Source organism: Leuresthes tenuis, unplaced genomic scaffold, assembly GCF_036924035.1.
Source record: "Leuresthes tenuis unplaced genomic scaffold, fLeuTen1.0.hap1 SCAF_2, whole genome shotgun sequence".
NCBI classification, from domain to species: Eukaryota; Metazoa; Chordata; class Actinopteri; order Atheriniformes; family Atherinopsidae; genus Leuresthes; species Leuresthes tenuis.
Window position 1 is genome coordinate 23,727,435 of NW_027325356.1, and position 26,542 is coordinate 23,753,976.

Consider the following 26,542-nt stretch of genomic DNA (forward strand, 5'->3'; position numbering starts at 1 on the left):
AATCTGTCTTTACTCACTCTGTACATATACTTCCTGGTTTCTGTTTCTGTTATTCTCTGCCGAATTGTCTTTGCTTTCTATGACTAGTTTTTCAGTCTTTAGTCCTTTTGTATCACCTCAGCTTCCGCCAACCATGAGAGCAAGAATGTTTTTTTTTTCATGTCTTTAGTTACTTGACTGCATTAAACACTGTCATACTTCTGGAAACCTTAGCTGCGAACAGAGTTGGATGTCCTTACTGAAACCTGGCTCATAGCTGATAACTTGCTTCTGCTGCCTGGTCTAACTTTGCAAAGATGAGACAAGAAGATGACATTGTACCGTTGCGTTAGTTTTTTTTGTTTTTTTTTTACACTTCTTTGACATTGGAAGACAACATTTAGATAACAGATATCCTGGGCCTTTCTAGAAATTTTAAGACAGGATATGAAAAATGAATCCCCTCTGTCCGCATGCGTTCCTCATCCCACAACAACTACAACTCTATGTTTACTAGATTCTGCTTAACAGATCAAGATCAAGTTTAAACAAAGGTCATGACATGACAATATAAATAGTATCTTATTATGACGAGAAGTTTTTTTCCACATTATCTTCCCTTTCATGTAACAGAAAAGCGTTTCTGTAGTAAGCCTCTAATGTGTTGCTAATCCTGGATAAACCTTGTTCCTGATCGCCAGCTCTGACTCATCTGTACCTGCAAGTCGTTGGAATTTCTTGTTTCTTGGTTTTATTATGTGTGAAACTTTGACTGTTTGAATCTCTGTTTTTGAGGGCGATGCTTATATGCTCCAGTTACAAGGTAGAAATACTCAGCAATGGACTACTTATGTTTTTATCATGATGTGGTTTCCCACATAGTTAAAAAAATAAAATAAACAAAACACTATTTTGACATATCAAAAAGGGTTAAAACTTAATTTTCATTGGAGAGGGTCTGTGGTTAAACCTTATTATCAAAACCATTGAAAAAATTACAATGTTCTTCACTCATGTGTGTGAATATTTCTGAGAGTTTTGAGCATAAAACATAAAAGTTTCATTCTGGAATGAAATACTTCAAGCACAGAGAAAGTTTACCACCCACACGCCTACACAGAGCTATTCAAAGATACACTCACAACATTCTTTGCCAAATCTAATACTGTACTGCTTTTTAACCTAAAAAATAACATGAACTGAGATTTATTGACACTAGTTGTTTGAATTAAATATTCTCGGGCATGTTGAACGCCAACCACCCACACACCTTCACTATTAGCCCACTCAACACACATGCTAGCGATCCAAAGTATACTGAGAGGCAGGTCATTTGTGAGATTGTCATGATCTTGAGCCAACTGTTGCTTCATCTTCAAGGTCACACAATTACATCTGCAGAATATCCATGAAAAAAAAAAAACTTAATTTATGTGTGTAATACTTTCCTTCTCTCTTTAGGGCCACCATCAGCTCCCAGGAACCTGGTCTCACTGATCAACGACACGGCTCTCTTCTTGCAGTGGCTGCCTCCCAGTGATACAGGAGGCAGGAACGACATCACTTACAACATCCTGTGCCAGCGTTGTGATGGAAGCGACAGTGGTTTTACACAGTGTGAGCCATGTGAGCCAGACCTGCGGTTCATCCCACGGCCACTTGGTATAAGTGGTACCTCTGTAGCAATACTAGATTTTGCAACGCAGGCCAACTACACCTTTCACGTGGAGGCTGTGAATGGTGTCTCTGGACTGGGTGTGACCGCGCGCTCGCTGGCTAATGTTACCGTCAACACACACCAAGCTGGTGAGTTGCAGAGCTTTAGTTCACTCATGTGCAACTTTCTGATTTTGTTTGTTCATTCAGTTGCAACAGTGATGACGCGCCAACTCACCTTTCATTGCACAGGACTTAAATCAGGTGGAATTAATCATTAGTTTTATGAGAGCTTGAACAGTAAGTGGAAGAACAGAAAAAAAAGTATATATTGTTTTTTAACAAGGGAAATCTGCTGGTTCTTGCTTCTTGTTTTATTCACTATAAGGATACCGTAATTGGTTTTGGACACTTAATTGGACAAAAAAGTAAATTAGACGCTTCACTTGATTTTAGCTCCACTGTCTAACATCTAACTAACTAGTTGACATGTTAATTACATTTTATAAGAAATGTTGTAGAAGTGACTTTTATAATTGCATAAATAATTTCTGAAACTTTTTTGAGCTGAAATTATACAATTATATTATATTAGACTGAATGCTTTTGTAAAATGGTCTCAGTAGATGTCTTGACCTTTGGGACGGCAGAGATGAACAGATTAAAAACATTGTTCTTACTACTGGACCTCCTAGCTTACAAATACTTGTAGGACTTTCAATGGCCTGCCTTGTTTTAAAATAAATGGTAAATGGACTGTTCTTATATAGTGCTTTTCTAGTCTAGTTGACCACTTAAAGTGATTTGTACGCTACACGCCACATTTACCCATTCACATACACACCTACACAGCAGGTCTATACAATGTTAAAAGGCACAGCGCTTTTTTTTTTCTTTATCACTCACTTTCACACACCGATGGACACATCGGAGGCAGTGTTTGTTTCAGTGTCTTAGGACACTTCAACTTGTTGTCTGGGGAATAAAGCAGTCGAACGGCCGACCTTCCAATTGGCAGTAACTGCTCTTCCTCCTGAGCAACAGCCACCCCAAAGTATCAGCTAAAATTTCAGCTACTCCTGTCTAACATAAGCCTTCACAAAGTGTTCACTAAAAGCTGAATTCCAGCTTTGGAGCATTTTGCCTCCAGGACACACCTGAAAAGGTTGAATTTACATCCTAGTGCACATAAACTGTAGTTACATAATACGTGATTCAGACTTAATGAGTATTGTATTTGATTGCAGCTAGAATAAATATGCTTCTTGATTACTCCTCTTGTTTGCTGAGTGCCCTGCATTATTCCACAACCTCTCAATCCAACTCAATGAGTCAATGTTTGAAGCAAACTTCTGACCCTTGAAGAGCTGACAGAGACTCTGAGCTGAACTTAATCCTAATTAGTAGAAGCCAACTGACCTGAGGTCTGCTTCACCACATGTTCACAAGGGATCATTGTCTTAAGCTTGAATTAGCAAAAATAAGATGCCTGAAGCTCAAAATTACATTTCAAGGTCAGGCATATTGATGGAATACTTGATGAAGAAGGTCGAAATGAAGGATGGGAAGAGAATGGATTAATAAATTATACAAGGGTATAAATGCACATTTTCTCTTCTTTCGACAATCTAAGGTGAATAAGACTGGTATCCATCAATCAGTACCCTTGATGAGAATTATCTTTGCTAAATTACTTGTGTGTGAAATGATAATTTTAGTACTGTACTGTAGTAACTTGTTCTTTTTGGCCATTTATTTAACAGAAAACATACAAGAGTTGTCCAAACACAGTTTCTTTGTGGTCAAACCCGATCCAAGAGCTTTAATATTACATTCCAACTATTGTTTAAATATTTATCTGACATTCTGAAGTCTGTGGAGGTTTTGGTTAAAACTAATAGGCTCATAAGCCTAAAGGATTCAGATGTCCTTTTTTCACAAGCTGATACAGTTTCCTGAGGTTTAAATGACATGTCACACCCTCAGGTGAAAAAAGAACTGCAGGATTAGAGTTCTGCAGCACCCCTCTGAACCATTCATTTACAGGGAGAGAAAAACAAGCCCACACCACCACACACCTAACTGATAGGTAAAATAGGTTTGATAAGTAAATATTTGACCAGCATTTTTAATTCTCAAATAGTTATATCTCCCTTGTTTGCAGTTTGATCATGGATATTTTGGTTCTTGTGTCCATTCCTTAGTGTTTTGGTAAAATTTTTAGATGCTATCATAAGGCAAGGCAAGTTTATTTGTAGAACACAATTCGTACACAAGGCAATTCAAAGTGCTTTACAGCTTGTCAGGAACAATGGAGAGATAGGACCCAGATGCAGTTCTTTAAGTAAAAAAAAAAGGTTTATTCCAAACACAGGGAGCAAGTCAAAAACAAAGCGCAGGTGAACCGAATAATCAAAACTACTTTGAACTAAGAAAAAACAAAGAAAGACTAGGAGAACGAGACTGTGAATAAAAAACTATGAGCAATGACTATTGCATGAAATAAATACTGTGCCTCTGAGGCATGAAACCAGACTTCTCTTTCAGTGATGGTGGCATGAAGGGTTAGTGAGGATTCTGCAATGAATGAAAGGAAACCAGGAGACTAAATGCTGTGGAGGGAGTGATTAGTGATGACGTGCAGCTGATTACAATGAAACAGGTGACATGAGTGAACCTAACATGACAGGGGAGAAACATGACAAGAACATAATCTGAAAACATGAGAAACTGAAAACAAGACTATTAAAACATAAACTGTGACCTGAAAAACATAAACCGTGACAGAAAAAACATAAACTGTGACACAGCTACATAAAATCAGAAGAAGGCAAATAAAATCATTCCATAAATGATTCCCAACTTCCAACAAGAAGATGGATATAGTTGGGATATAAAACATTAGACTAACTACTGTCAGTATTATTAGGTCATTTTACCCTTAAATTCCATCCAAAAGGTCACATGCCAGTTGTTGTATCAGATATGGGTAGATTAGGTGTGTAGATTGGGAAGCAGAGCTTTCAGTCTTTGTATTATCCTTCTGTGGAAGCAGTTGTCAGTCTGGGTGTGGAACACATCTGCCATCTTTGTGTTTAAGTCTAAGTATAAAACCTATCTCATTCAAATGCCTTTATTTAATTTCCTGATCTGCTGTGCTCTGCTTTTCTTAATATGCAGTGTTTTTAATTTACCTTGAACTTTTGGTTTATTTAGAATATTTATTTTTCTTCTTTTCATCTTAATATTTTACTGCTACTTGCATATTGCTTCTATATGCATTCGATCATTTATTATTTTATTCACTGATACTTTTTTCTATTTTTGTGTTTTGTTTTCAAAGAAAAGACAAGCAACGAAACTGAGAGGTGTTCACAGGTGCCACCTGTGCTGTTCAAACACATCCTCTTGTTCTCATATTAATTTATGTAAATTACAATAAGAAAGTTTCCTGAAGGTCCACTAATGCCTATTCCATATGATGAAGGTATTCATAACAATCTATAATTAATTTTCTTCCTTTATCTTATATTAAGAAAACAAAGAGAAGAGATGTGTCCAGGCAACTGGATGTTTACATTTTATCAACATATTTCCCAGAACTAAAAAAAGAACCAAGTGAAAAAGACAAGCGTGCCTGTCGAAGCATACTTGTAGTAAATAGTACAGATGTCAGCATATTCTGAATAACTAACCACAACAACAAAAAAACATAACTCTAATCAACATCAACATGTTATGTGCAATTTGATCACATTCACAGCTCCTTTTTGGGTCTCAGAAGAAGCTGTCTGCCAATGATCTATGATGAAATACAGAGCTATGGTGACACAAGATTCTTTAGCAGTATAGCATTGATCACATATAAGAGGAATCCTACCTACTTTTTTCAATGAGTTCAAGACTTTGGTTTTGGTCTCTTTGTAGAGTGTGGGGATTTCTAAACTTAAAGCAGAGTGCCAGTCTGATTTCTCGCTGAGTCATCTTTAGCATTCTGTATACTGTCCATGTGCTTCTTCTCCACTTCTCTGAGTTCGTTCTTTTGTATTCCGTCATAGTTACCCCTACAAAGTAAAATCATTTTGTGAGTTGTTTCGGAATCTGACATGTTCCACATCTTGATGCATTTAAGATCTGATCATTTTACCTGTCGCTAACAAGTCATAGGGTTGTGTTTTTTTCTGAGTTTTGGAGTCAGACTCTCAAACATAAGTTGTTGTTTTTTTTCTTTCAAATGTATCCTCTTTAAATGAATTATATGATATGGAAAAAAGCATGAGGAAAGTGACTTCCGAAATTTAATGAGAGGCATTTGAGAATACAGATAATTTTCATTGTCATATAGCGATGATGCTTCTTTTTATCTCATAAACTCACTCCACATAATGCAGCGAGCACATGAAACAAAAACATAATCCAGTCTTGTTTAGCCTGCCAGTAACTTATCCACTGAACTCTCAGATAGAAACAGTTGATGTGAGCTGTCACCATGTTGGTTTAAATGGTTGAAGGGAACATCAGGGCCAGCTAACATCAGAGTCTACCTTCTGAAAGTTCTGTACTGTGGTTTTTGTTAATGAGAACGACTCAGACCACAATCAGTCACTGGTATGACAAATCATTTTAGAGTCCCACACTTCTCATATGCAGTAAGAAGCTTGCTATGAATAATAAATGCCTGCAGAACATCCACCTTCCTTACATTGATCCCATTCATCAGGCATGCATTATGCATCCCTTTGTAACATGTGGTCTCCCAGATCCTTCCAGCCTCTGCTTGATGAGGCTGACACCTTGTCCAGTGTCGGCATATTGTTTGCTTTGCAACCTGTGCATTAAGCAGGGATGGCGAGATTACAGGGTGAAATTGCTCTCTGAAAAAAAAAAATACCATCACTTTCATAAAATCTCCCTGAAGTTAAAGTAAATTGACTCAAAATTGATGAGTGTAACAAAAAAAATTCAGGTCAATAGAAATGTACTCTCAAGGGCCTAAACAGATGAATAAAAGAAAAAAGTTGCACTGCATCAAGATAACAGCAAATTAAAGAACACATATAATCAACTAAGTGAAGAGGGTTGAATTTAAACGCATGTACTTGCAGAACATTATTATTTTGATCTGGGTAAGCTGCACTGAGCCCTGATGCCCAACATATCAAAACCTTCCATTGGTGGGGAGCACATTGATGCTTGTGTAAACTGCAGAGAGTTATCTATGAGTACGTTGCTGCCCTCTTCAGAATGGTCTCACATGAAGTTAACTTGAGAGACATAACCGGACACTTTTATTGAGTTAACATCAGAATAAACAGCTATCACAATTAATAAAGCGAGACAACACAGAGATGCAGCTCAAAAACAACCATTCAGGAGTCGGGACCCTGATGTGTATGGAGCAGATCCCTGCACAGGAATGTCCTTTTCATCTTGCCCTCTCCCATTGGGTTTGTGACCATTACTGCTGTTGCTCTTGCGAATGCTGCAACTGTTTTAGTTCCAATTATTTTTATATCCCTCACTCATCTTCTTTGAGTGTATTCAACACAGCCCACTTCTTTTTCCCCCTTACATCAGGATCAACAGGAAAATTTGTCCAGAAACTTCCCATATATTATATATTATATTATATATAAATATTATAATATAGATTAAACCATGCCTTTCTTATGGTAAAATTCTGCTTCAGTCTTCATGTCATCTTCATTGGTGACTGTATTATTGTGATTAAAATGAGCAAAGTACCGGAGCTGGGACCCACAGTATATTTTTTAAGCTCCTGCTCCCATTTACAGCAGCATTAAAACCGCTTACTTTTTTACCCTGCAGAATATTTATATTATATATTTACATATATATTTCATTATTCAAATATAGCCTGTTAACACACAGAATTTTACAGTAAAATTTGACATTAAAAAGAAAAGCCAAAAGAAAGTACAAAATTATCTACTTTGTCACGGTAACAAAGGTAAATATAATTTATTGCTCCATCCCTGATTTTAAATGACTGAATTAATTGCCTTTCACCAACAATGACACTTTGATTAAGTACAAGTTATCATTATAATTAACCCCATAATTACAGTAAGTCAAATTTAAATCAAATCCAAATTTAGTCATGCATAATTTCTGATAACAGATCTGTGGAGCTCATGTCATTTTCTCAGTTGACACCAGTATGTTGTGGTTACATATCACTATATGGTCACACGTTAGTTTCATGTTCCCATGCCTAATCAGCTTGTGGCCATGACTTGATTATCTCATTCCCATGTCTCACAAACTTGTGAACAGAACTTATTTATTTTGTTGCTACGCATTAATTCATTCATCTGTCCTAATAGGTGCTCCATGATCCTGTGCAGAGGTGAAAGGTTGAATTCAGCATTTCCCTGTGTCAGAAGCTGTGAGAGGTTACGAGAGTGGCAGCGTTAATGTCAGTAAACTGTTGCAGTAAGCCTTGAATGAACAGAGGAAATGAAAAAGCTACGTCACATTTGTTGTCAGGCTGGATAAATGTTCATGTTTTTATGAGTCTAAGGCTGATCTTACAACCATTTCCTATTCATTTTCCATATTTTTCATCCAATTTGTATGCATTAATTGGCTTTCTGTGAGGTATAATTGCTTCCCTGATTTTTTATGCCGCCTCACAGCGAGAGGGTTCCAGGTTCAATTCCCGGCTGGGGCCTTTCAGTGTGGAGTTTGCATGTTCTCTCGGGGTACTCCGGCTTCCTCCAACCATCCAAAAACATGCATGTTAGGATCATTGGTGACTCGTTTGTTTCTGTGTGGCCCTGTGATGGACTGGTGACCTGTCCAGAGTGTACCCTGCCTCTTGCCTAATGACAGCTGGGATAGGCTCCAGCCCCCCCGCAACCCTAAATTGGATTAAGCGGGTATAGAAAATGGATGGATGGATGGACTTAGCTACCGCAGATGATGCAATCAGCAAACTTCACTTATAGTGTAAAACACATGATGAGGCATCCATTGTTTGTAAGACAGAGAAAAACAACATACAGCACATTCATATGGAGGAGCAATAAGATTTTCCATCACACATGGAAGCCAGATGTCAAGTGTATATGTATAACTTTATTCCAGTCTCTCTGGCAAAGGCATCTAGAGTGACGGGAGGAGGTTGAAATGCAAAATAATTTCCACAGAGGAAAAGCTGCACCCTGCGGCGTTGTTCCCATTAGGATGTTTAGACTGGATTAACTTGTCAAGCTGCTTTCCCTCAGCAGACATACTGTAAGTACACACAACCAGGCACATGTGCAAAATAGCAGCCAAACAAATTCATAGAAATATGACGTTTTGCACACATGTACTGTTGACAGACATGCGTCTCGTATTCTAATAATTTCCTTTTCTTTTTCTTGTCTTTTCTCTTGCTTTACCCACATATGCATTTTTCCTCTCTTAGTGCTTCTTTTAAATAAGATATACAATAACAATTAGTTTAGTTTTGTGGTTTCCTACAGGATGGAACTATCTTCACATGATCAACACGTTCATTATTTGAAGTTTTCAAACAGAACTCTCTACACGCAGTTTTGTTTTTTATGAATTTTATGTTTAAATCTGCAGTTTATTTAAATTAAATACAGTCCATCTGTCATGGGCTGAATTATTTAACAAATCTAAATGAAAGAGCAATATTAACAGTGTTGGATATCTGCACCATATGCTTTAGCTGTATATTGATGAAAAGGTTTTATGATGCTGTTAAGGGGACCGGCATCAGAGAATCTATTGCAACTCATGCAGAAAGAAAAATCTTCTAAACATAAATTCAAACGACTCAGTTCATGAAGTTCAGGGAAACATTTGTTTTAAATCTTTTTTGCTGGAGTGGGGGTGGACAGGCTCACTGCCAGTCAACACAAATGCCGTAAGCTAACTCATGCATTTGATGGTGGCTTTACATCAGTGATCCAATAATAGCCGATAGAAGGCAAATTTAACATTTAACTGGCTTTATTTTGTGAGGCAGAGGGAGACAATTCATTGTTTGTTGGTGGGCTGTTTGTTTGTAAATTATATATCAATGATGCTTTTAGGTATGTTAATCTTTTAGAAAATTATTTTCTAAATGATGCTTGCCCACTTTGTCTTTTGACCCAGTGGAATGTCCACTGCCTATTATGTGTTTTGTTGGGATGATTCTGTTTTGTAAGAGCAAAGCAATAGCTGTGAAGCCTGAAAAGCTTTTTGTGTGCAGCTCCTTTCACTGTGCAACAGAATGCTGATAGTCTGACGATGGTCAGTCGATGTCCAAATGACACTTGAGGTAGAAATGCAGGGCAGAGTGAGCAGGATGATGTCTGTGTTTATGAAGAGGGAACTACACTCCGCTCAGGATATGCTGCAAGCCAGTTTTTGCCCAGCAGAGCGTTTGTCACTGAAGTTTCCTCCCACTAAGTTCACTGCAGTACTCTGTGAAGAACCACAGAGAAGTCACAGCAAATTTGTCTAAGGGCTTTGCTGCACAGATGAAAAATGAGCTTCTACAAAAGAAGCAGTGGGATAGCCACAACTATAAGTTCTTTGTTCCACCTCTTTCCATACATTTTGAAAAATGATCAACAAGGAGGCTCACATCAGAGGCTGAACATGAGCATTAAAATGCTAACTAAAATAGGAGTCCAGTAAAAGGACATATTCTTGCAAGATTTTGAATACATGTTAATTTGAATAGTGTCTTCTGACCTCTTTTTGACACTATAACAGTGTTGCACCTCTAAAAGCAGCAGAAATAATCAGTGAGCTCCAGCCATACTTTGTTCTGCTTTAATCTTTGACAATGGTCCAAACAGACCCAGTTTCAATTCATTAATGCGTGTTTAGCCTGTGGTAAAAACAAGAACGGGTTTGCTTTGAAGAACATTTTTGTCTTCCAGCGGGACTAACAGTCCCAAACACACATTAAAGCTGGTTGTAGACTGGATAAAACAGGTTTTCATTAAGGTTTTTTGAAAGTATTTCCCAAAGTCTGAACCTAGAAAACATGCAGACTGTTTTCACACGTTATTGAGCAAGAAATCTGACAAAGAAGATGTGCTGTACATTCAGGCTGAATTTTTGTTTTTGCTGATGACAAACAGATCTGTTACAGTGACTGTTTGAAGAAAATAAAAGTTTAGCAACGCCACAGAATTCAACGTGATTTCATGACAGCACAGACGATAGCTGCACAAAATGTTAATGTTTTGGAAAAAGGAAAAAAAAACTAATTTCCTTTTTTCAACAAGAAGACGCAGCTTACATGATGATGTATATTTTTAACGTCCACCCACATTCTCACAACGTAATGTTCAACGGACACTTTTTGCTTCATGATGGAAGTCCCCTGCAGGGATCAGCTCAAGTCATCAGCTCATGAATAATTTTGATCAGGAGTTAAAAGTACGTGGTTGGACTTATTATTATTGTTCATGGTTAGTTTATGTGTTAGAAACATGTGGTTAGGGTTTTTTTTTAAATATACACATTTGTACATGCTACAGCTCCTATCATCTTAAAACAATGTTCCCATTATGTGGCCGAAAACATCTGAGAGATACGTTTCCATCTTGCGATTACTCACCTGCCACATGTCTACATACCATGTGCACATACCTATTACACATTTTCTGGCGAGGCTGGAGTGCACTATTGCCATGACATCCATGTTCACGAGTGTTGGAAAAAAGTGCAACACAGTGTGTTGTGTTACACTTTTTTCTGCGATCCGGTGAACCAGTTAAAGAACTTTTCATGTTGATAATCTCTCATTTAAACTTACCGAATTACTGTGAGCCGTAAACATTTTTGCTCTGTTACTCCCGTGAACATAAAACAATCAGTCTCACCAAGTTCTCATGTGCTTAATGCATGATTGAACATCTTCCTCTGTTATGTGGTGTCCTTGATTCAGGAGAGGATTCTCACTCCGTCTTTGCTTTTTTCCCCTTTCCTTCAGTTGATTTTCCCCAGTTTCCACCCCCCTCCCCCTCCACCCTGCTCTGGGAATAAGGCTGTCTTCTATTTTTATGCTCAGATACTGGGGAGATGGAACCTCGTGGGATTTCTTTACATCGCTCCCTGTTCACTCATTCGCTCGCTCTTCTTGCCTTTCTGTCCTTTCTTTATCATTTTGAGCATTTATAGCTGAGAGTTAACCTATTTTTACGTGTTGCCAATAAACCAACTGTTACACATAGATTAGCCATTATCTTGTGTGAACTGTTACAAAATAACAATGACCATTATTGTCCTTTCTGAGTCGTTCATCCGTAGCAGAAGGTGTATAATAAGCAGATTGATCCATGCTAAACCTGAAATAGCTTCTTGCATAAGAGCGCAGGGGATAGAGTTTCCTCACTTTGCCAAAAATGTTGATGCACAGAAAATGTAAAATCTTCAACTGCTTTTCTCCCATATATAAAATGTTACTGTACAGTAAGTATGCTGCAGACAGAAATCCCCTCCAGTAATGTGATTTTCACAAACATTTTTATCCCCTAAGGGGGCTACACATATCTTCCTGGTGACACCAAGGCCAGCTGAAAAACATCTTCATTGTTTATCATAAGATGATGTTTCTGAGTACCAGCCTTTTTTAGGTGGGTTTTAACAGACTGATCCAATTCACAAGCACGTTCAAGTCATACATTTACTAAATTTAAATCTGTGAGTCTGCACGATATTAATGATTTCATGCAAAAAATCCTTTATGGGGATACAGATCCTTGAAACTGACATTGCATGCGGATGTTCTGCTTCTGTGGGTTAAAGTTAACCCTTTTATCCCCATTCTGAGCGGATTTTAAAGACTATGTGCTAAAAAAAACAACAACAAAAAGGACATGCAACACATGTAAATGAAATAGTTGCTATTGGCTTTGTGGTTTTAATATAACAGTTTGAAATTTAGAAATTAATGATATATTAGAAGGATACATTTGTTGATATGTCAAAATAAAGAGGACAGTTTCAGATTCTTAAAGATTATGACATAATCAGTATTGTATGCAAGAGCATAAACAACAGTTGTGAGACAATCTGTTTACATTTAGATTATTTTTCAAGTATAGAATCACTCGTCTTATGTGGGTGAGAAAGCGGATCGGTCACATATATGACTGAAAGTTTGATGTTTTGATCCATGGCTTCCCTGGTTCATATGTTCTGTCTTTTGGCAAAATACTGCTGTAAACCCTAATGAGCTCACTGTGTTAATGCCACTTTGGATAAAAGCACCCGCTAAAAGAGGCACCTTTTAGTGATATAACTAATTGAGTTTCTGAGCTGTTGGTCATAAAGCAGAGTTTTAACTGCAAGATGTCGTGAGACAGATCCAGCACTTTCTTATATAAATTTGTGAAGTTTTCTTGGTGAAAAATGTGACAGTTGCCAAGAGTTCTGTTTTCTTATTCAAATACCATGATAAGTTTCTGTCACAGGCACAACTTAGTTTGAGTTTTCAGCTCACAGATATACATATTCAACCAGACTTGTGTCAGAAGTCAGAATTTTTGTGCTGGAATGTAAAAGTTGGACAAACCCTAGATTTACATAAATTTGTCATCCTGAGTGTGTATTTTTGTGAGAGTCAGCATTTAATTCTTGCTCTCTGTGTGCACCAGTTTTCCCTGCATTTCTCTGGATCTTTGAGCTGCTGGACTGTGAAGCGTTTTGTCTAGGCCGAGAAAATCTTGACAAGACGTGAGAGTTGAATCTGCTCCCCAGTGTGTTTGACTTAATGTAATGATGCGTCACCTTCCTTAAAAGCCACATCCAGTCTGTGGCCCTCTGTGTGGTAAAGGTTATCTGCTTCTCTTAGTATGAGGTCAAGTTAAAACATCTGTCCGGTCCTGAATTTATATTCCAGTGATGATCTCCAAAACAGCCCACTCAACAGCAGATGAACTGGATCTATTAGTTATCCAAATCATATTCTGTTGAAGCGACAGCTTTGTTAGTAATTAATGGTAAATATCTGAATATCCTCTTGGTGATTTTCTGAAGTTCATAGCAGCTTTGTGTCACCCACTCACTCAAATTCAGCAGTGATGCCAAACAGGCTATTTGCAGCATGTCACTGGTTTATTTAACAAAAATGTTTCTCAGTAAAATCTGTGACAGTAAAATCTTTGCATTTCTTTGCCCACCCGTTATATCAAATGGTATTTATGTTCTAAACTGCCTCCAGATAGTTACATTATTCAAAGGTGTTTTACACAAGACTGTGTATTGTAAGCTGAAGACTGACATTGTAAGGTATATAGCATGAGGCATTTTCCACATATCTAGTTCAGATTATCGTGCCATTTTCCTCCTTTGGCCTCCAAAAGATTTTGACTACTTTGTTTTTCAGATTACCAATGACACTTTTGAAATGTGTTTGTGAGGCTGTCTTTAACCACAGATTTACTTTAGAGTTTACTCCAGTGGTTAGAGCAAAACAATAGCTGGCGTCCCGTGGTCCTTCAGTTCTCTGTGAATCTTCAACAGGTTAATGCAGAATTCCCAAACCTGCAGCAAAACGTTTTCTTTCTCATACGTCCCCATGTCTTTATATTTTTTATACTAAGTTAGGGCTAAGTTCAGAGTTTTTCACAAGCATATTTTAGTCTTGAAAACAGCTGTTAAGTTTTCCGTAGTTGTTATGTTGAGATTATTATAAAATTGCCAGTGCAGATATTCATACAAATGCACATTATTGAGAAATGTCTATCCTGTGGGACACCAAGACAATTTAACTTAATTTTTTTGCTCATTTTCCATTGCCTTCCCAGGAACCTTTGATACCTTTTCACAAATGATTACATGGAAAGGCAGTCTCACAACCATTCGACCATGAAACATGTGACCAAAACGTCTCACAAGTTGGTCAGGCAGGTAAACAATTGTCATGTGATCATGACCAAAATGACTCAGACGATGGGCAAGTGGGTCAGTGACACAAATGTGGGCAAAATGTGAATGCTGCAGAGAATGGGGAATTTTTTTTTAAAAAACTAAGAAAATAATTCAAGTTGTCTTCTCTCCAAAATTACAGGTACTGTTAACTGGATGACTGACACTCTACACCAGCATTATGTGCAAATATGTCTGGGAATTTGTTGTTTCAAACAGCCTATTGCTTTCAGGTTTTTAATTTGACCTGACTTAAATCTCTGCCTTCTTCCTTTGACTGAACGTTCAGGTCCTGCTTTTGTGGGTGTTGTCAGGAAAGACTGGTCCTCTGGCAACAGCGTTGCCCTCTCCTGGTCAGAAGTGGAACAGCTTCCCTCAGACATAGTGGATTATGAAGTCAAATACTATGAGAAGGTAAAGTAATAATTACCGAAGAGAATATTGACTTTGCTCACAGAATAATGTGTGTTGTTGGCAATCAAACACCCAAATATAAGTCTAGAACTGCCATTTTCTACTGTCTATTCTTTGTTTAGCATAGGATGTGGTAGTTAATAGGATAAAAATGATCTGTTGTGGCTAAATGTGCTTTTGTTAATCTGTTCTGTAAATGTTTTTTGCGCTTCCAGGAGCAAGAGCAGCTGAGTTACTCATCAACACGGACCAAAAGTCCCAGTGTGGTGGTAACAGGCCTCAGACCCTCCACTGTTTATGTCTTCCATGTGCGCGCTCGCACTGCTGCTGGCTACACAGCTTACAGCCCCAACTTTGAGTTTGCAACTGCAGCTGAGGGTATGTTTATCTTGCCGCTTATATTCAATCATTTGGATTTGTCACAAAATCCTTTTAGATATGCACAAGTGGTCTTGAACCCAGTGACATGAAATCATTTTTGTTCAACTACACTATAAACTTCCTGCTGAAATGTTGTGTTTCTTTGCCACGGCTCAGTGTAAGTTCCTGTTTCTTCAGTATGTCCATCAATTTACCCATGGAATGCATACCTAGGTCTTGATTGTTTTCTTATTTATTTCAATTCCCCCCTGCTGGTGAAAAAGCTCAAGATCGGCAGCTGCATCTATTCAAATGTTTTATTCTTGACGTTTGTCACAGGATTTACATAGATATGAAAAAAACAAAACACTGTGGTTATGGGTTCACACACACACACGCTGTGTGTAGCACTTAATTTCTAACATCATTAACTGATGAGTCTTTGCACTGTTCTGTAAGGCTTACGCAAACCTGGGTGGGCTTGGACACATGTATCCCAAATTGTAATCCCTTACACAGTAGATGAGTCACTTTGCTTTGAGGATGTATCATTTCAACGTCAAATTAAGAATTTGAAAAGTGCTACTTCAGGGGTTTCATTTCTATTTATGTCATGGGAAATAAAAAATTATTGCATTACATTTAATGAATTACGCCTAAGGTCTAAACCAGAATTAAAAAGTTATATAGTTTCTTTTTTTTTTATTAATGTCTATATTTATTCAATGCTACTGTAACTGTCTGTTTTGTAAATGGATCTCTGCACAGAACTGTGCAAAAGTTTTTGGGGCCAGACTTTCTTATAGTTTTTTAAAGTGGTTTTCAGCAAGTCCTCCAGGCTTTCTGAAGTTCTCTCAATGTTTTCTTTGGACATCGGTTGCATTTTTCCTTCATTTTCTGTCCAGTCCACGTACCTGGGTAGTTTCAGTGTTTGTAAGGCTTAACACTGATCTATGAATCATTTAAACATAAAAATGCACCTATCTCAATGAGCTTTCTTTCTGAAGAGGATCGAGACTATGTTGAAGAGTAAAAGTGCTCATACTAAACATAAGGGTTTCAAGTTCATTAGAATTGTAAAAAAAAGCTATTTCCTGTTTTCCTGGCAATATACAGAGAAATGAGGGTCTCAAGACTTTTTCACAGTGCTGCATATGTTCAAGCATGTGTGGCTGTGTTGTAGCTGCAACTTCTGCATTTGCTAGAACACTCTTGTAAAAGATGTTTTTTAGTTTGATTAATATCAATGTGACTCTCCCAGTCTTTGCTTATCTCTTGGTTTTGGTAACAGTGCATTGTTCGACTAATTCTAATTTCATAATTATATAAAGGGAATTTTTGTCAATCTGCATCCTACTAATGCAGATGTCTTTCCAATTCATCTGGACTCAGCAGAACACAAACAGATTAAATACAGCAATGTTCAAAATGGTCTTTATTACTTTAAAGTTACTCAAAAGTGCACATGGTTTAGCAAGACTAAAACCCAATATATATAACAATGCTTGTTAAAAATTCAAAATGAGAAGCTCCTTCTGTTGCATTCTTTTTTGCTCTTAATATGGAGAAAGTTTTAGGTTTGTGACACTAAATACAAATATTTCATTTTCAAATATGGTAAACTGCAGCAGCAGCAGCTATATGCCATCAAACAGTCACTTCTCACATTTTCAACCCCATGCTAATGGTCACATGTCTTGATGTATCTCACTTCTTTCCTCTCACGCTCCTCAGATCCAGATATCGCCGATCAGGGTCAGGTTCTGGTGGTCGTCACGGCGTCAGTAGGTGGCTTCTCTCTTTTGGTGATCCTTACCCTCTTCCTTCTCATCACTGGACGGTACGACATTTGCTTTTCTTTCTTATCAACACCAGACCGCACACACCTGTACACACAAACACCTTTCCATCTCATAATCTTCAGAGTTACTCTACAACCAGAAGTCTGTTAATGGACTCTTTTTTTCTTTCTTTTTTTGCCACCAAGCAGACACTCTTATTTTCCAAATGACTGAACCAATTTTCTGCCTAATTACTCAGCATGTAATTCATGTACCAGCAGTTTGCTCCATTCCATTAACCTCCAACGGTTGGCACAGACTCTTGTCTGCAACCCCCTCTGGTTCACAGGGTTTTATTATTACTGGGACATTTTAATAAACAATGAAAAATTGCCAGAAAGTCCAGATAGTTTGTCTCGATTTGCACCTAATTGTGACACACGCTGAAATGATAATCGTTGATCACACAATTCAAAAATAAAATAAGCTGAAACTATCTGAACTTAGAAGTGGGAGCCATTCATTTAATTTTACAGGAGTAGACTTGACTATTTATACTCAACTTGTATGAAATAACTACAATATGCAAACAATTGAATGAGTTGTTTCACATCAGACCCGTGAGTCATTAGCTCCTGCAGTCTCAATAATCTTTTGGTTCATAATATCAGATATGTTATGAAACATGTGAGCTTTTCAATGACTGATGACTTACTGCTGAGTGCAGATAGATGATACTGCTCGATTTTTTTTTTAATGTTAAAACCTCCTTTGTTGCTGTCTATCATAACATCTGTATGTGATTCAGTCTCTCATCCTGAGCATGCACTGGCCAGCAGATAACAGTGGAATGGAAAAACTCTGTTAACAGAGAGACCTTCAGCAGAACCATATAGACTCAGGATGAGCGGTTATCCGCCTCGACCAGCTGGGGGTCAAAACGAAAGAACAGATGCGCCAGCAAACACAGCAACATTAGGCCAGGGATATCTGTTATGTGAAAGAAGAAGGAAAAAGAAACACAAGTTTTTTAAAACAATAATGGCATAAAGATACATTAGTGAAGAGAGGTTCTCTGTGTATCTTGGGAGGTTCTCCAGCAGCCTATAGCAGCATAATTAAAGGGGTAGCTCAACCAAGCCAGCCCTAACTATAAGCTTTATCAAAAAGGAAACTTATTCCTAAAAGCAGAGAGGGCTTCTGGCTTTGGAATCCAAAGCAGCAGCTGGTTTCACAAGAGAGGAGTCTGATAAATGATGGTTCTGCCTCCCATTCTACTTTCAGAAACTCTAGAGACTGCAAGTAAACCTGCAGCCTGAAAGCAAAGTGCTCTGCTGAGAAAATGTCAAACTATGATACTGTTAAGATACAGTGGAGCATGGAGAAAATTCAATTATTTTCTGGATTTTAAATTGGAGCCAATGAAGAGCAGCTAAAATTGGAGAAACATGATCTCTCATACAAGTTCTTATTACCCACTGCTGCATTTTGGATCAACTGGAGACTTTTTCAGCTGTTCTTTGGGACAGCTCAATAATAAAATATTACAGTGGTCCAATCTTGTTGTCAAAATTGCATGCCCTAGTTTTCAGCATCACTCTGAGACAGGATGTTCCTGATTTGGGCTATTTTACAAAGGTTAAAGAAGGCGGTCCTAAAAACTTTTTTTTTTACTATATGATGAGTCATAGTATAGACCCTGGTGAAAAATAGCTCCAAGGTTTCTCACAGTACTGCAAACCAAGATGATACAATCCAGAGGACATACATGGCAAGGCAGTGTCTTCTTGAGGCGCAATCTTAGTCTGTCAGAATTTTGAAGAATTTCAGAAGCAGAAAAAAAACACAGTACAGTACAAACAGTACCATGTTCTCCTTTGAACCAGGTTTGATGAAGTGTTTTAATATTATTGACTTATAAAGTCTTTAATTGAAAATATATAAACTTGAAACATCTGAGTACATTTTTTACCATGACTTTTAAAAAAAAAGATATTGGATATTTTTTAGTAGCAGATACAAATAGCTCCTTTAGCTGAATAGCTGTGCCTGATTGTTACGTCTGTCCCTACTGTGGCTTTGTCACTGTGAATACAAAAAAATGTTAAGAAATTAAAAAGAACTCCGTGCAGTGAAGAAGTGAAATTGTGCCGAAAGAAATGAAGACTAATGGTGTGCATTCACAGACACATTCAATTGGGACTATGTGAGGGGGGACAAATTTAATTAAAATAGTTTTAGTTTTCTGTTGTCAAAACAAATGTTCGCTTTCTCACCTTTTGTCACATAAGTCTGTACATTTTTTTCCTGTTGAAAATATCAGCAAAACAACTCATAAGTTATTATTAAGGATCATTAGCAGAGTAAAAAGTCAGAGGTGTAAAGAGCAGTTTTATGTGATGAAGAGCAGGATTCTGACACTCTTGATTGTCTGCTTGACTGAAACAGGTGTCAGGGATACATCAAAGCCAGGATGAAGTCGGAGGAGAAGAGGACTCGCTTCCACAGTGGGCATGGTACTTTACATAAAGGTTTTCCTCTGTATGTGTGTGTTCTGTACTGATGTTGTTTCTGGAGTTTGTGCAGGTTTTCAAACACGTAGATAATGTGAAGTGTTGCATGGTGGTGTGGTGGTTAGCACCGTCACCTCACAGCAAGAGGCTGGTTCGAATGTCAGCTGGAGCCTTTGTGTGGAGTTTGCATGTTCTCCCCGTGTATGTGTGGGTTCTCTCCAGGCGCTCCGGCTTGCTTCCACCATCCAAAAACATACATTACGTGAATTGGTGACACTGAATCGTCCTCAGGAGTGAGTGTGAGCGTGCATGGTTGTTTCTCATTTGTCTCTGTTCGGCCCTGTGATGGACTGGCGACCTGTCCGGGGTTTACCCCGCCTCTCGCCCAGTGGCAGCTGAGATAGGCTCCAGCAAATACAAATATGTTCATTTCATTGAGTTGTAGTCAATCAGTGTTAAGATTTTCCAAATTACAAATAACATTTGCTATAATCTTTAATTTTGTTAAGAAATTATAAAAAATTTTATGTATATATATATATATATATATATTTTTTATGTTTTACAAACATGTTGTATATTTTGCTATTTTCTATAAAATGAACTAAGAGATGATTTTGCAGGTTGTTTTTTTAGTATGTACGTATAAAATGATCCTGAAGGTTAGTATGCAGAGTCCCAGCAAACAAAAGTCAGCTATAGTGTCAGCAGAATATTTACAAAGTGGTGCATTAACAAACCAATCCTAAATTCAACACAATGTGCTGTTAACTTTATTGCATAATCGCTATAATATGCACACTGTTCCAGTTCCCAGAGCACTGTCAGAGCTCACTTTATTAGAGCTGAATTTCTTTACATCTTGCTTTTTTTTCCCTTTTCTAGTTATGTCTTAAAATGAAATAAACCCAAAAGATACTCCTCAACTGTCTGAAACCAAAAAAAAAACAGATATTTTGCTTATTGAAGCTTCACATGGATGTTTGAAGGATTGTGGCTTGTAATGTCAGCAATGTTAGACTTGTGTGAAAAAAGATCAAACAGAGGGAACTGAGATACCAACCATAAAGTCAAAAAGATTTTTGTTAAAAATACAATATGCCAGCTGACGTATGCCTGCCCTAAGTTTTATTTATTTACAGTACATTTTATGCATGTAACAGAAAACACAATCCAGTTAGGAAACAAAGTCTCTACTCAGGCAAAGATCAGAATCTTTTTTTAAATACTGCTTTATGGTATTTCTCCAAAGTCATACTGTGCCACTGTGTCAAACGTCAATACCTTTTTCTGTCAAACTTCACTATTTTACAATTTTTCTATTGACTCATTTTAAAATGCCATGCTTTTAGAGGATTTTAGGTGCACGGAGAGCATCCTGTAGCTATTTTGAATTATAGTGACTTATATCAGCTTTTCTATCCCAAATCTTTTTTTTTCAGCATTCAAACGCTGACAGCTACATGCCCATAATTGGATTTTTATAAAATTAGCTCCTCGGGTTAAAAAATGACAATATTGCCTGAACTGATGGGCTTCAATTGCAGATAAAATAGAGTTATTGATTTCCCCAGGGGGAAGACATATCCTTCATAAGGAACAATGTGGTGTTCTGTTTTTTCTGCAACAATTTGGGCAGAGCTCTTGCATCTTCAATCTGATACCTGCAGGGGTGTACGTGGGGCTCCTGAGACAGCTGTTCTACCAAGTTTGGGGCTGATTAAGGGATTTTTCAAGAAGAACATGCAGGATTGCTAAGAAAATTATTATAACATGCTGACTTGACAATACTTCCACACAGCCCTGCTGTGTAGTTGTGGAAGAAAGATTACACAATTTTATGTCTGCATGCCCAAACATTTTGAGTGTGTGTCCTGTTTCTTTTCTCCCAGTGGATGGAGGGTTGGACAGAGGTTTTCACTAAACTTTAATTGGAAAATATATAGTTTTGTTTAACAGAGACTGATTACGGTGTTTCTAATACAAAATATTAATCAGGAGCCTTTGGTTCTGTTCAAACTGGGTCACTCAATGTCAACTCAGGGCTTTACTGTGGGGGCTCTCTTCTTGGATTACTTATTTTCTTTTTGTGGAAGGAAACGCTTAATGAGTGTGCTTCAGATCATCATCTGATTATTATGAAAGATTTGGGGTTTTCAAATGTTACTTTGAAACACTGTTTGCCCTTTAACTTAAGCCTTTGGACAGACATGCAGGCTACCACAAGACTGGTCAATATCATTAGACACAGTCACGCAAAATGAGTTAACATATACTGTTCCAGATAATGTCATTTAATTTAGAGTTTGTTTTTGGAGTTAGGATTTTGACTATTTGAATGACACGTGAATTTTTCTTACAGAGATATTTTTAATACCACAATAAAAAAGAATGGATTTCAATTAAATCATTGGCAAACAAATGATTGAACATCCTTAATTCGGCATTTCTCCCTCATTGAGTTAGAAAGGTTGAAGCTCTTGGTTTCAACTAAGGTGAAACCCTATGAATGGAATCTTTTTTTTGTTTTTTAAAGTCCTTGTACGTCATCAATTTTCAGATTTTAGGTTAATTTTCTCCTGGTAGCTCTTCTTCCAGTACATGGTAAAGACAATATCTGAAATACACATTTTGTTTGATCTTCTCTGCACACTGTCAATTGCCATATTATGTAAATCACCAAAGAAAACAAAATCCTATCAGGAATCTCATTCATTTACTTCTTTGGAATAGTCACATAAAATTTGACATTTTTTAAATATCAGATTGTGCCCTAAATGGCCATTTACCTTCAGTATCATTGTGTTAAACATGTCAAATTATTTTTCATAACATTTTCATCATGGAAAATGTTCACATTTTCTCTAAAAAAAACAAATGTGGCCTTTAAACTACACAGATACCCACAATCTTGTCACAAAGAAAGAGTTTAGAGCATATATTAGTTGTTAGTAATAATGTTTATTACTTTTTGAGTTGTAGATTCTTAAGTTGGCCAAAGATCCCTTCTGACTTTTCATAACATATCTTGAACCATTTTGGATTCCCTGTATTTGACATAAATCCTGATAGAAAATGTATCAGACTGATCAAAATCCTGCACATAATAATTAGTCTGTCCCTATAACCAGTTTTTATTTTTATTAACCCCTAAACTTACTCAATAATTTAGAACAAAATCTTTAATCTGGGACATTATGAGTGTCCCATCACACAAAAGTGGAAATATAATGAACAAAATAAAATAAAAAAAAAATTGAATTGGCACAAACTGTACCTGGATAATATGAACGCAGTTGGAATAGTTGTTATTCTAGTCTTCACCGGTCTTTTCTTGTTTGTTCTTTGCTGTTGTGAGCTGGGGAAACATCAATTAGACAAGGGTGCCAGCAGACTCAACGAACCGGTGGAAAAAGGTTCTTTTTCAATAGATAAGCCTAAATACCCCGGAGACTAAGGTAGAATGTAGACACCTTACTGGAATCCATCTCAGACAAAACTTTCAACCTACTATAGTGTTCACTGACACAGCAATAAAGTACATTTGGTCCCCAGCTCATCTGCTGGAGGAATACCACGAGCTGGTTCTAGTTATCATTTGTGCCAGTCATCACGCACAGTGCTCATCGTCCCCAGCCTCAGCCAAACAGGAGGATGCTGAAAGTCTGACTGCCTGCAATATCTTTTTATGCTGCTTTGGGACTTTTTTTCTTTTTTCTTTTCTTCACATTTTTCCATCTCTTGACAAATAGCAGAGAGAATTTACAACATAATAGAAGCAAAAGCTTCACCAATTATGGATTCAGACATGTGAGTCGAGAACCAGCTTCTCTGAAAAAGTCTCAACAAAATGAAAACAGTTGTATGCATCAGGACAGCTGATTTTCTGTGTAGCTACAGTGTTTCAATAGCATCTTTATGCAGGCAAATGTTTGGTGTTGAGTACACAGAAACACATAAAGGCCTGAAGTGGGATATAGAATACTTTATGCATTAAGAACAAAGCATATGACCTTTTTGTTCAACAGTGAAATGTGGAAAAGTGTTTTAAGATGTCTCATACAGTTATGTACTAAATCCAATTTTGTATGGAAAAGTAACTTTAGTCCAGCTCCTTAGACCGTGCAAGTAAGGAGGTAAAGTCAAATCAACAATTTAAAATCTAAAAGTTTGAAAAAGGAATAAGGTAGTTCATACATAGTACAAAACATTTTTTTAAAGAACTGAAATTAAATACTATTCAAAAACTGAAAAATACAAATGAATAATCCGTGTTAAACTGTCACACCTTCACGTATGTGCACTATGTACAGAGATACACTGAACAAAAAATCTTTCACCAATGTGAAGAGCCAGTCAGGAGTGACTTCTGCAGTTTGCGTGTCTATATTAAGGAGTGAGATGGTCTGGGAAATAGGGCTCCGCCTTTCAGTTTTGGCCATCAGTATAAATATAATTTTATGCATTTAAATGACTCTGGTACTGCCACACCAGGTTGTAGATGTGAAGCAGCGAGGGGAGAGCTGTCCTTAGACACACTCCACCAAACTTGGCTCTGTGGTCCTGCACTGAACAGTTGCTGAATCACAGACGTGCATCGAGTCAGAACACTCTCTGTGGACCCTGAGTAGAGAGTTTTTATGATTTCAGGGGAGTCCTTGTATTGCCTTATCTGGTAACACATGAAAGAGCAGCTCACTTTGAGACCAAGTTAACACTTAACACTCACAAATCTTTAACACTCTGATTCTACTGATCACATTTTCCTGTACACTGGACAATGCTTTGACAGAATATGCCTGCTTTCTCTGTCAAAGAAATCAGTGTTGATCCACATTTCTGTATGTGGTCAGAGCATAATTTTGAAATACCTTTTTGCACATTAGCTAAATATGATGTGGTTAACATGGTATATAAACCATGTCTGCTGGTCTCATACCACTCTGAAAATATGTAAACATCTGTAAATCTACCAAAAAGATATGACAATCTATTAATTTTGTATTTGAGTTGAGTTGTGCAGAGATGCTAATCCAGTTGTCACAGTTTCAGTTTAACGTTATACTTCAACACTTAATGCAGAACATCAAGCCATATCTCTCTTGTCTTCCAGTCCCATTCTCTGGAATAAAGACCTATGTGGATCCAGACACCTATGAAGACCCCACTCAGGCTGTGGAGGAATTTGCTAAAGAGATAGACCCCTCATATATATGCATCGACAGGGTGATTGGTGCTGGTAAATGTATTACTAATACTAATCGATAAGTTCTGATCACTTGTTCCTTTATAGGTTACTTTGTGCATGCCATTATTCAATATTATCAGCTAAACTGATATTGAAACTGTCCCAGAGATGGTTGTCTGACATGTGTGATAAAGACGTGATCTCACTTTATGTTGAGAATAGCCTTAAAACGAAATGCTGAACTCCATTTAGGACCTAATTTTAGATTTTTATTGCCACTCCGAGCAGCTGATTTAAAATAGGTTTATGATATTATAGCTAAAAGAATCAAAGCGAGAACTGCCAACAATAAACAACAATGTTTGATGGTTCATTAAGCTCAACAGATCTCAGCTTTAAAGCCTTGTGCTTATGGAGGGCGCCCCTGTTTAATGGCTCTCTAACACAAAGTCTCCATCTAGTGGTTGCATTATGTAATTATCTGTTTTCAACATGACAAGTGAGAGCAGCACTCTGTAAGGTAATTACATTGCTCTTTTGATTCAAGTCTCTGTTTTGACTTGCAAAGTGTCTCTGATGGATTTTTAATTTCACCTGATCATGTGATCGGAATCTTTATGTTGCTTTTAGAGCATTTTTTCATTTTTATCTGCAGCAGTGATGACAGAAATATAATAAAAATTGTTGAAAACATTCTAGTCGACTTAAAGCATGCAGATTGATTAACTATGTATGATGTGTTACTACAGGTGAATTTGGAGAAGTGTGTAGTGGTTGCTTGCGTATACCCGGAAGGAAGGACGTTGCCGTGGCAATAAAGACACTTAAAGGTGGCTTCATGGAACAACAGAGACGCGAGTTTTTGCGTGAGGCCTCAATCATAGGACAGTTCAACAACTCCAACATCATCAGGCTGGAGGGAGTAGTCACCAGGAGTAAGAGCTTTACATTTCTGTCTGTCTGAGTGTGCAAGTGTCAATTTTCTTCTACAAATAGAGAACGCAGAAGGTCTGAAGATGTGAACATATAGAAATAAAAAAGTATTGTGTTTTGTTATGTATTTAGGTTAGTCATTCATTCATAATCAGTTAATAAAATCAGAATATACTCATTTTTGCGACATATTATTTTCCTGAAATGCTGAGTTTTCTTTTTTGTTGAGCTTTGTGAAATGTTGTGTTTTTGGTCTCATTATTCTCTGCAATGTCTTTTTTTCTGCTTTGCTGAACTACTTCTGTTTCGTGAATGTGTTTTCAATCTTGTTTTGTGAAATTTGATTAGGCCTTAGTTTTAATGTTGTCTTTTGTCCCTTCCAGCATACCTTTCTTTTCTGTCATTCAAATCAAGTCTTTTACTGTTTCCCCAGGTAGACCGGTAATGATTGTAGTGGAGTACATGGAAAACGGAGCACTGGACACTTTTCTGCGGGTGAGAACGCATGTTTACACGTGCACACTGTTTTCCATTAAAACTACTGTCTATTCACATCGTCTTTGTCCTCTTCAGACACGCGATGGTCAGTTCACGGTGCTCCAGCTGGTTGGCATGCTGCGTGGCATTGCAGTCGGGATGACCTACCTTTCAGACATGGGTTACATTCACAGAGACCTGGCCGCTCGTAACATCTTGGTGGATGAAAACTTGGTATGTAAGGTGTCTGATTTCAACATGTCCCGTGTCCTTGAGGATGACTCTGAGGCGACCTACACAGCTACAGTGAGTGTGGACATGGCAGAATT

The 26,542-nt window shown here is 37.5% G+C and overlaps 1 protein-coding gene across 1 annotated transcript in view; it reads left to right on the forward strand.

Annotated features, from left to right (window-relative positions):
• The window catches only part of LOC140302021 (ephrin type-A receptor 6-like), a 67,830-nt gene that overhangs the window by 38,548 nt on the left and 2,740 nt on the right, over nucleotides 1-26,542 (forward strand). The window contains exons 8-16 of the mRNA XM_072380753.1: nucleotides 1,441-1,785; nucleotides 14,837-14,961; nucleotides 15,177-15,339; nucleotides 17,056-17,161; nucleotides 19,551-19,618; nucleotides 24,729-24,854; nucleotides 25,553-25,738; nucleotides 26,170-26,231; nucleotides 26,310-26,519. Of these exons, the coding sequence (XP_072236854.1) occupies nucleotides 1,441-1,785; nucleotides 14,837-14,961; nucleotides 15,177-15,339; nucleotides 17,056-17,161; nucleotides 19,551-19,618; nucleotides 24,729-24,854; nucleotides 25,553-25,738; nucleotides 26,170-26,231; nucleotides 26,310-26,519 (1,391 nt within the window). The remainder of the gene's footprint in view (nucleotides 1-1,440; nucleotides 1,786-14,836; nucleotides 14,962-15,176; nucleotides 15,340-17,055; nucleotides 17,162-19,550; nucleotides 19,619-24,728; nucleotides 24,855-25,552; nucleotides 25,739-26,169; nucleotides 26,232-26,309; nucleotides 26,520-26,542) is intronic.